Consider the following 12,009-nt stretch of genomic DNA (forward strand, 5'->3'; position numbering starts at 1 on the left):
TTATTTTCTTGAAAACTGTAAACACTGTGTCTATGTGGGACTATAAAAAATTCCCCCGTTTGTTTTGAGCGACCCGCTTAGACCCGCCCCCACAAAGTCACTCATCCAATGGTGTGAGTTGTGGGTGGGATTTTCTTTTTTTCTTTTTTTTTTTTGTGTTACATAAGTTACATACTTGAGCTTTAATCCCAGTTGTTGATGTAGCCTTCTGTGACATGCTAAAGACCTTTTAGACTGCTATGTACAGGGTTGGGGAGTAACGGAAGACATGAATACAACGGAAGCCCCTCCTCCTGTCCTTTTCCAGAAGAGAAGGGGGAATACTCGCGGGTTCGCGTTACTCGTGCGAACGCAAGTTTAAACACAAATTTATAATCCAGCGGTCTCGCGCGAGCAATGTGAGGCGAACATTTTCTTCGCGTTGTTTTTGAACGCACCATATCTATTCCTGAACACCAAAGGAGACCCTTCTGGACTATTTCAAATAATTTTTGTATAAAAACATGACTAGACCAGAGATATTCAATTAAAGTTCCAAGAGGTCCGGTCTCTACATTTCCTTCCCAGCAAAGGTCAGGACAATAACTTACATGGTGACAGTTAGTAGAGTAAAGTCAAAACATTCTTTTTTTAAATTAGGTGAGGATTATTACATTGGGGCCCCAGAGACAAAACCAAATTAGTGGGGTTTGGGGAATATTCTACCTAAAAAATGTAGATAAAATCATCTGTTTGTTTTGATGCTGAATTTCCTTAAAGTGGAAATCTACAAACAGCAAACAATGTACATCACAATTGTAAAGCCGTAAATACCGTTAGCTAAAGTTAAGTAGGCCTATAATGGAATATAAATATGAAATAATGAAAACATTCTCATGAGAGCTCCACTACATTACTAGTAATATCACATTTCCGGTTGTTTTTCCTTGCCATCTATGCCAGAGATGATGGCATCTTTCATTAATTTTCACAAAAATAATCTGTTTGTGAAAGACTTACGTATCATAATAATCATAATAAAGGCACTTTTAGACAGAAACCATTTAAATTGTTTAAAGGCACTCTGGAAGCAGCAGGTTGTCTTGTCACAAACCAGGTTTTGCTGAATGGTCAGATTCATTTCAGGCGCATGAAGTTCACTTTGTATCTATATTGCTGCTCACTGTATTTTTCTGCTACGGCCTAATGCACACAATTAGATAGGATGTGGATCTCATCATGAGACTAATTTGCATAAACACATGCGATTGGATAGAACACTGGTGTTTCTTCACCACTGCTAGAGACAGACAGAGGCTGCGCTGAACTTGATAAACAGCACCCAGTCGTCATGTTTGAAAGCTGTCTGAAATTTATTTATTGACTTCGATACTGTTAAGTTTGATGCTGTTCAGTCCGTATTGACCCTTTGCTAGTTTCAGACATGGAACATAGTCCACCATTTGAGTATCACTGCACTAAACAGACGTCTTTGACCTCTGCTTTTAAAGACACAGAGTCAAGTTACAACTCTGAAGAGGAGATGCCATTCTCTTTCATTTCAGCTGCTCTGCCTCTTGTTGTTTTAAGCACAAACGCATAATGGAAGTATTATTTTGCTAATCTGCACTATTTGTAATTGTTTGTGTATGTAAACATGCACTAGATGAACATCTTTGACCGTGCTGATGCATTTCCAGTGATGTAATACTGTATGTGTGTCCATCTATTCTGAATATTTCAAATGTCATGATTTTTTGATTAAGTAGTTTATGTTGATAGAGTGTTACAGTTGTTCATTAAATGAACAGTGCAATATATTCGGATGCTATGTGTTGGATGTGCGTTATGTGTAAACCCTGAAATTGTGTTTTATAATATCGTGGACCATGTTCATTCTCTTCCAATTGAATTTCAAATATGGCTTTATTACACTATTATTCATAATAGTGGCCATTTACGTTGAAGTTTTAAGGAGGCGCTAAGGCCAGAACAGTGTTTCAGACAGAGGGCAAGAGAAAGTGTGTCAGTTTTGGTGTACTTTTTTTTACTTAGATTAGCAGTGGACCTCAGGGAAGATAATAAAACTATTTAAAAGAGAATTTCATGACCCCTTTAATACTTTACCATTTTAAAAATATAGCCTATCATTTTTTTCCACACTGCAGTAATGAGAATATTATAATTACAATTTTTTTGTGTGTGTTGCAGTAATGAGATGTGGGGGGTAAAATGTGCTGTCATGAAAATAATGTCACAATGTAAAACATCTTGATTGCCAAAAACATATGCCTCATTATCTATATGCAAAGTATCATTTCTTATTTGTTTCTTTTGATTTTGGAGTTAAATAGGACCAGGACATTGTCTTAACAGGTTTACTCAAGAATCTTAAATTAACACGTAAAACACTCTTACAACACATTATGCCATTCTGAACCTAAACACAAAATTCTAGCCTTCTTTTTCCCTTCCAAAGCGCAACACGATCATTAACACATCTCTGTCCATACTCACTCACAAACAGATCAAATAACACTTAACTCTCTACGTGTATATATATATATATATATATATATATATATATATATATATATATATATATATATATATATACACACACGTAAAAAAAAAATATATATATATATATATATATATATATATATATATATATATATATATTTATTTATTTTTTTATTATTATTTATTTATTTATTTATTTTTTATTACATTTTTTTTTTTTTTTTGCAGTGCAGTCCCTAACATTCTGCCTAACATCTAGTTTTGTGTTCCATGGAAGTTGTTCATATGAGTCTGGAACCACATGAGGGTAGGTAATGATTAAAATATTTGGATGAACTATCCCTTGAAGAAAACAAAGCTTACTTTAAAGGGATAGTTCACCCCAAAAAGTAATAATAATGGTAATAAGTTAGATTTAACCACTGGAGTCTTATGGAATATTTTAATGCTGCCTTTATGTGCTTTTTGGACCTTAATCTGGCCACCATTCACTTGCATTGTTTTTGACTGAAAATATTACCAGGACATGTTCTTTAGATTCACTAAAGTTAAACAACCCTTTACAGGTGCATACTATCTAATTCTCAAGGGGAAGATGAGAGACAATATATCTGAATCTGAAAGTTATGAATCTTCTTGAGCATCATTAAAGCTTCAAGGAAACAGCGTGGAGAAATCTATCCGCCCCATCCTCTGATTTGAGATGCAAACATCAGTGGTGGAAAAAGTACAGATTATTTTATTTTTACTTAAGTAAAAGTACTACTACTGAGGAAATAATTAATTGAGTACAACTAGAAGTACTGAGAAATAGTGTGACTCAAGTAAGAGTAAATAAGTAGTTTGCTGAAAAACTACTCAAGTACTTAAGTTAAAAGTTATTTAATGAAAATGATATTATATATAGTATATACACTTCCATTTTTAGAACACTAAGACATTTTTGTTCTTGAAAGAAATTGATGCTTAATTTCACTAAAGATGCATTAATTACATGCAGATATCACAATACAGTGGGGTATTCCCAATATGCTGAGCTATTGAGTTCTTACAAGTTGCTTTACACTTGCAAGTAAATGGCCAAAAAGAAACTTTTCCAAATTTTTCCTAAAATTCTATTTTCTCATAAAGTATATTGTTTTAGAGAGATGAAGGCTATTCCAGTCCATGCATTACTGTATTGATAAAATAATCTCTTACCAGTATAGAGAGGGAAGTGGACGGCCAAATGCACAACAAAAAGACAAGTAAATCACAGTCTCTAGATTGAGAAACCAACTCCTCACAGGTCCTAAACTAGCAGCTTCTAAATGCCAAAGACCTGCACTGCTGCAAGAGGATTCTTGGACAAACAGAATATTTTAAGAATACAACATTTATTTAAATAAAAATAGCCATTTGTAACATTCTAAATGTCTCTAAATGTCTTTAAACTACATAATGTGCATTGTGACTGAAACATTCCTAGTTCAGGTTTAATCTCATTCACGTATGTCCAAGTATTTTGGCTATTAAGTTACCATACTATACAAAACTAGTATAATGCAATATCATAGAGGAGGAAATTTATACTCGATGATACTGTAGCAATTATCCAGATATGGAATGAGATTATTAAGCAAACTGTTATCAACTCCTACATGCCAACTGAATAAAATAGGGCAAAAATAAACATTTCACACAGTGTTTAATGAGAGATATGACTGATTCAAACACTAGTGGTTGTTCTGTATATGTATTATTGTATTACAGCTGTAATAATAATGTTTTAATTAACATCATGGTTATTTAACATATTGAGATATTATTATTATTATTAAGTAAAATGTAGATACATTATGTTTCACACCTTCTTTATATAACATTCATCCCTTGCACACTTTTGGTCTCTAGCAGTTGAGGCTTTTCAGACAGATAAACAGCAGCACAGGGCAGAGAAGTACAGTACAGCACTGTGCGCGAGAGTGTTACCCACTAGGACAGTTTATTTTCAACAAGAGGAACGAACAGTTATGGAATTTAACATGGGATTAAAATACTGAACTGATGCAGATTGATAGGCAGGAAAAATAAAAATTATGTTCAATGAAAAGTCAAAAGAAGATCGCAATGTATGTAACTATATCAGATATCATTAATAAAGCACAGGAACTCATTGCATGGGCATTTTTTGTCCCCATATTTCGAATTTCAGGGATATTTGTGTCCATTTCGGTGCCATTTTTGGCCCGAGTCCCCGTTAGTTTCCGACACCAAGGTATTTAAAAAGTTTGTTTTAGACATATAGTAGCAAGTAAACAAGATATCCCCAAATATATGTCAAAATACATTGTGTTAAAGTTTGGCAAAGTTAAAACATTGCCTAAAACGAGTGAAGTTTGATCAATGGCAAAATGTGATCAAACAGTTTCCTGCTACCTGAATGAACGACTCCTTTCCAGAATAAAATTAAATATGCAGAAAATCACACTTTTACAGTTCTTGTATAATGACAGGGCAGAATATCTTGGAGAAGCTAGAGAAGAGAGGACACCGGCGGCAGTTTATGCAAGCTGCTGTGCTCATGACGCTATGCCCTGCGGGCTTCCGTCGGACTGCGAACAGCGCATTTGAGTTTATAAACTGATTTATTCCTTATAACTTGCCTATTTCTTCTCCCCCCCAAAAATCTGAAATATTATGTATTTTTTGCACTTTGTAATTGTGGTTAAAAATAACTTTAGCGAAGTAAAAGTAGGCCTACTATTATTTATTTATACTTAAAGTAGAAAAATATGAAAAAAATTACTCAAGTTCTGTAACGAGAGTAGTATTAGTTACTTTCCACCTCTGGTAAACATCTGAATGTTCCCTGTTCAATAAATTATCCAGACATTAAACTCTCTGTTGTCAGCATGAGAGGACTGGGAAATACACTGTCCGTAACACCAGAGCAACCATAACTTCAATAAAATAATATTAGAATATCACAATAAATGAACAACGTGCGCACTCATGGTGCAATGAAACAGAGGGGCTCGTGGTGACGTTGAACCTGCGATGACGAACAAAAAAGACTAATGTGATGCGATCAATGCACTCCTAGTATTTTCAGACACCCTGCGCATTTATATATTGAATTACCAACCTTTCCTTCTCTGTTTCGTATCCAAGCATAGATCTTCTGCATCAGATTTTATTTTGTTTTTTAAACGATAATTCAACTGTTAATCAATACGCCCACTTTTAATACATTTCAAGTTCAGACATATTACGTTAAACGTATTCACGGTCTATTAAGTCATTTCCTTCTTGATTCCTTTTAATTTACTATAGCTCACTGTAACCGATGTGAATAGAACAATAGTGCGGCTTACCTTTACAACACCTCCAGTGGTTTATGTCCGGTTAGATGCTTGTGTCTGTCTGCATCAGCACCAGCACACACGGGGAGCGCCCATCTGTTTAGGGACCGTGTATAAAGTGACACTCTATCAACACGATTAAGGGGTCGGGTTAGTAAAAACAAAATATTTGGCTATGCGTTTCCACATTTCGCAGGTGTAAGTTTGTTGACATAAAGACTCTTCTTAGAATTCCACATTCATATTGAGGCATTAATTATCTTTGTGAGAGACCCGCAGCTTTAACGGAATCAATCCTTCTGAAACAAGCGTTATGTTACACCGTCATCTGCTGGTGAAAAGTGTAAGCACGTGCATGCTAATTACTAATCAGTCAACTCGCACATTGTGCGCCACGGTATACAGGTAAAATATACATACAAACCATCTCAAATTATATAATAATAAATATTTATAACGGGCTTAACATATAACCAGTGCATATAGGTTGCATGTCTCTTTAATATTAGTGTATTGGTCTTTCTTATTAGCGAATGAGGCTGTTGTCTCCACACCAACAGGCGGTGCTAAACAATTCAGAGACGTCGCAAATAGATACATAATATATAACGGCGATGAGAATTATAACAGATTTGCGTTTACAGAATGAATTGAGCGCTGTTTTCATCTGCAGTAAGGGATGCGCTTCTGGACTCGTGTGAATTAGCCGGCGTCAGGTAATTATCAAGCAACATCCTCATTCTGTTCACACATATGATGCTATATAGGCTTTATATTAATTCAGTATGTTTATCTAAAACATAACCCTGCATACAAACTGTCAAATTAAAACAAGTGGTGACATGTCTTAGAAAAATATTGTTATATGCAATGCATAAACTGCATCAAAGCATTTTAGTTTTTTGTCTGACATCGACATTTTTGAGTCATGGTGCAGTGTATCACGTTAAAGGGATAGTTCACTTCTCTCATCATTTACTCACCCTCATGACACCCCAGATGTGTATGACTTTCTTTCTTCTGCAAAACACAAATTAAGAAATCTCAGCTCTGTATGTGCATACAGTGCAAGTGAATGGTGGCCAGAACTTTGAAGCTCCAAAAAGCATATGCTTTTTGGAGCTTCAAAGTTCTGGCCGATTTAACCACTGGAGTCCTGTGGATTACTTTTATGCTGCCTGTATATATACAGGCAGCATAAAAGTAATCTACAGGACTCCAGTGATCTTCAGAAGCAATATATGATAGGTGTTGGTGAGAAACATATCAATGTGTAAGTACTTTTTACTATACATTTTCCTCCCTGCCCAGCAGGTGCCGATATTCACAAAGATTGCGAATCGGCAAAAACAAAATAAGAAGAAAGTGAAAGTGGAAATTTTAGTAAAAAAAAAATCCTTTTTTTTTTGGAAATCTTCTTTTGTGTTCAGCAGTAGAAAGAAAGTCATACACATCTGGATTGGCATGATGGTGAGTAAAAGATGAGATCATTTTAACTTTTAGGTGAACTATCCCTTTAATAATGTATAGGTTTTAAAGTGGAATGGTAAAGTCACTAATGTGAAATATGCTATATGGCCAGGGCTCCAGACTAAAAAAATTATAATTGTGGCCAAATGGCTGTTTTTAGTCACCAAATCATATAATTGCTAGATATAGATGGTTATTCAGAAACAAGATAGAAAGCAGAAGAAAACGAAGACAGCTGATAACCCATTAATCAGAGGATTAACAAACAGTATATATATATAGTTGAGAAGATACATAAGTTTGCATTCCCTTTAAGTCTCAACAATGTTCACACCCCTTTCATATTTATACATATACACTGTTCAGCCAAAACATTAAAACCACCTGGCTAATATTGTTTAGGTCCCTCTCGTGCCACCAAAACAAAACATTCTGGTGACTGCTGTGTGTAAAATCCCAGGAGATCAGCAGTTACAGAAATACTCAAACCAGCCCTTCTGGCACTAATAATCATCCGTGGGATTGTCTTATCAGCCAATTGTGTGGCAGCAGTGCAGTGCATAAAATCATGCAGATACGGGTCAGGTGCTTCAGTTAATGTTCACATCATCCATCAGAATGGGGACAGAATTTGATCTCAGTGATTTGGAGCATGGCATGATTGTTGGTGCCAGACGTGCTGGTTTGAGTATTTCTGTAACTGCTGATCTCCTGGGATTTTCACACACAACATTCTCTAGAATTTACTCAGAATGGTGCAAAAAACAAAAACATCCAGTGAGCGGCAGTTCTGTGGATGGAAATGCCTTGTTGATGAGAGAGGTCAACAGAGAATGTCCAGACTGGTTTGAACTGACAATGTCTACATTAACTCAGATAACAGCTCTGTACAATTGTGGTGAGAAGTGGGTTGGGGCTGTGTTTGTGTTACGAGGGGGACCTAAACAATATTAGCCCGGTGGTTAAATGTGTTTGAATGGGAGTGAATGAAGCATGAAGTGTAGTGTGACCGCACCTTATAGTCGTCTTGTAAAAAACATTTTAACATAGAAAGAATTACACAGCCGACCTTCCAATTTTGTGCTGCAAGTGGTAAAGAATTTCTGTTTAGATAGCAAAATATCAAAGACCTGTTCATTAGCAGCAGAATACATTTGAATCCAAGTTTACAGTCTGTCAGCAACATATGCTTCTTTTGTAATTTTTGCATCAGTAGCACCTTCTCAACTGACATTTCGTAGGAAAATTCATAATTTGATAAGACTGAAGCCTAGATGAAATGTAGGATTTTATGGCAAGTACATATGTTGCTCATGTCCAGATAATATGAGCTACAATCTATGCAATAAATGGTGTTATTGTTTAATATATTCTTTCATTAATTTAACAGGCTTTGTTGTTCAGGATGGTTAAACTTCGACTACTCAACGTGATTGCCCCTGCATACTTCTACACTGCCACTGTGGTCACATTCGCCCTCTACTTCCTCCTGTTCATGCCCACTATTTTCCAAACCCCAGGTGTAGCGTTAAGTCCCTCCATGCTGGTCCACACTGCCGTCTTTCTGTTCTTCCTGGGGAATGCTCTGGGTAATTACACTATGACTATACGGTACCCATCTGAGAGTGCCAATGAGACCGTTATTCCGGTCTGTTCACCGGATTGCTCAGACAGAATAGATGCACACTACCTCTTGAATGGACGCCACTTCTGTAAAGTGTGTAAGAAGGTGATTCTTAAACGGGACCACCATTGCTTTTTCACAGGAAATTGTATTGGGAATAGGAACATGCGTTACTTTATTATGTTCAGCATCTATACGTCCTGTTGTTGCCTGTACTCCTTGGTAATTGGGGTGGCCTATTTCACAATAGAGTACTCCATTTCTTTTGAAAACCCATTGACGTTCCTCACACTTTTGCCCCTGACCACTGGCTATTTCTTCCTTGGTAAGTTTGATTCAGCTTTGCCTGAGACTTGTCTGTCATTTCCCTCCTTGTAGGGAAAACATTTTATTCTGTCAACATTTACCCACCCTCATGTCGTTCCAAACCTGTATCCTTTTCTTCTGTGGAACATTAAAATACATTATACATGTTGACATGAATGTAATGTCATAAAATCACTTACTAATCTGAACTTCGTAACGTTATATCAAATTTTGTAACATGCTTAGCAAGACAATGCAATGCAGGTAAACCGTATAAGCAATTTTATCACACTAGAGTCATATCAACACATATATGGCACTTTTCCACTGCACGTTATGGTTCAACTTTTCTGAACTTACGTTTCCACTGCAGTTTAGTGCCGCCTCAACGTGGGTGGTATTATAGGCTGATCGTCATAGTTGCGCCTCCTCTACTGCCGTGACATCATCTTAAACACAACACAAAACCATTAACAATAACAGGACCGCTAGCTGTTAGCTACTAGCTCATTGTGCTGCATAAAGCAGTTGTTGCATGGTGACTTTACACAAGTGTAACAGTTAAATTGGCCTGTTGTTTTAGAAGCAAGCTTTCTAGTAGCTAGTCAACAAATTAAAGTGAAGCTTTCAAGCAGAGTATAGAGTTAACGTAACAAAACATACCATCCTCCATCATGGACTCCAACAACACTCTCCCTCCCATTGCTCGCCAGTCTAGATAGCGTCCATTTGGTTGAACCACTTCTTCTTTCTTCTGTTTGAACCACTCCGGCTTTTGTGGTCCTAGATGGTTCTTTAGTCACTTTAAATAAATGTTTTGCTTTACACTATTGGTTGGTCCGGTGGTAGCCGTGTGCGTCCAGCAGCTGAGACACTTCCTTAAAGATTTTTTCGTTTCGTTCGTCACTAATGAGAGGAACGTCTGCACCTCGTTTATTGACCACAACGTGGTTTTGTGCTCAGCCATTTTTTTTCACAATTCGAAAGTCGTGTGAACAAATGATACTGCTATCGCTGTTGCTAAACTTAAAACTAGCGGGTTGATGTCCCGTGTGGAAAAGTGATTCTGGTAGTGAGGATTCTCTCTGACCAATCAGTGATCTGCAGGGTTTTGACTCCACATTTAGTATAGGCTCGGCTCACTTGGAACCTCGACCGCGGTGGTACTAAAAAAAGTACCAGGAACTATCCACAGTGGAAAACCCTAAAAAAGTGAGCAGAGTCGAGTCGAGCTGTACTGTGCAGTGGAAAAGCCCCATTAGTGTTTACATCTTGTGGCTATACATTTGAAACAATGTGTATTTTAATGCTTATGGACTGACTCCATTCACTTCCATTGTAAGTGCTGTCAGTTGAGCTTAACTAGGATTGAACCCAGAATTTTCCTTTAATGTGTTTTTGAAAAACGTAATAGATCCATACAAAAAACTAAATAAAAAAGTATCATGTGACATGTCATTCACCCATGTACCAATTTTATGATGTTTTTGAGAAAAAAATGTTAAGCTTGAAAGCTTCAGTGCCCATTCAGATTCTTTGAAATTGCATGGAAAAGAACTTCACCTTTTGTGTTCAATGGAAAAAAGAAAGACATAAGGGTTTGTAATGACATGTTGTTGACAAAATACTGGCAGAATTTTCATTTTTGGCTGATCTACTACTACTTTAAACCTTTGGTAACAATTATCTTTCTTTTCCTCCCTCCAGGTTTGATTTCAGGTCTTCAGTTCTTTCTGGTTATAATGCTTTATATCTGGCTGGGTATAGGGCTTGTGAGTGCTGGCTTCTGCTGTCAACAACTTCTACTAGTGGCCCGAGGGCAGACCTGGTGTGAGCTGCAAAAAGGTCAATTGTCAGAGTGCCGTGGTACCTGGCGGGCCAACCTGAGTGACGTTTTTGGTTCACGATGGGCTCTGGGCCTTTTCCTGCCAGTACAGACTGTTGAGACCATACCTGGCAACTGGCAGATCTACCATGACCACAAACATGACTAAAGACCTGAAGACTCACTTTTTGCCATATCATTGTGTTCATCATAATTTGACCTGTATTGTTGTGTGTGATAAGGGCTTCGATTAATTAAAGTTGTATAAGACCATCCAGCTGATCTAGATTTTTAGTGGGTTTCTGTCATCACTGCACAAATTAGGAGAGTGTTATGTAAAGATATGGTACAGTACTACCCATATCAATGTCTATCAGTAGGGGTGCACCGATTGATCGGCCACCAATCGGAATCAGCCGATATCCTTCTTAAATCTGCGATCGGCCAATCGTGCCTAGATCTAGGGCCGATTTGTTTTGCAGCACACGGGGAATCACACATACACACTGCTCCTCTAATGAATGAGCGCTTGCTTAGCTCTTGATGCATGACAGTGTGGCCTCTGGAGGGTGAAATTTTGGCAATTCTAAACATTCACGAATGTAAACTTTCAGACATGATGTAATTTAAATGAATATGCCGGTTTGGCTTTAAAAATGTGTAAGAATTACACGTGTATGAAAATTAAGCTGCCCAATTTCTAGAGTCGTTACGGTAGTAATTCTGACTCGCTGCATCATGAAAACTGAGAGAATAAAGAGACTGCAAACAGGGTTGGGGAGTTACGAAATATAGGGGAATACGTACTTAAACTACTAAATAAAAGTAACTGTATTCCACTACAGTTACAATTTAAATCATTGGTATTTTTGATTACTGAAGAGATTACTTTGTCATTTGTTTTGTTTAATATTTAGTCCTTTCAGATGGAAAACATT

At 36.9% G+C, this 12,009-nt stretch overlaps 2 protein-coding genes across 2 annotated transcripts in view; one reads left to right on the top strand and one right to left on the bottom strand.

Annotated features, from left to right (window-relative positions):
- The window catches only part of tmem63c (transmembrane protein 63C), a 69,649-nt gene extending 63,759 nt beyond the window's left edge, over positions 1–5,890 (bottom strand). Inside the window, exon 1 of the mRNA XM_052145815.1 lies at positions 5,859–5,890. The gene's annotated coding sequence lies outside the window, so the exon portion shown is untranslated. The remainder of the gene's footprint in view (positions 1–5,858) is intronic.
- A 565-nt stretch (positions 5,891–6,455) lies between these two features.
- zdhhc22 (zinc finger DHHC-type palmitoyltransferase 22) lies at positions 6,456–11,551 on the top strand. Its single transcript, XM_052145830.1, has 3 exons — positions 6,456–6,562; positions 8,707–9,265; positions 10,954–11,551. The coding sequence occupies exons 2-3, from the start codon at positions 8,722–8,724 to the stop codon at positions 11,238–11,240; spliced, it is 831 nt and encodes a 276-aa protein (XP_052001790.1). The 5' UTR covers positions 6,456–6,562; positions 8,707–8,721; the 3' UTR covers positions 11,241–11,551.
- Positions 11,552–12,009: the final 458 nt, after the last annotated feature.

The sequence above is a fragment of the Xyrauchen texanus genome, chromosome 16 (genome assembly GCF_025860055.1).
Source record: "Xyrauchen texanus isolate HMW12.3.18 chromosome 16, RBS_HiC_50CHRs, whole genome shotgun sequence".
NCBI classification, from domain to species: Eukaryota; Metazoa; Chordata; class Actinopteri; order Cypriniformes; family Catostomidae; genus Xyrauchen; species Xyrauchen texanus.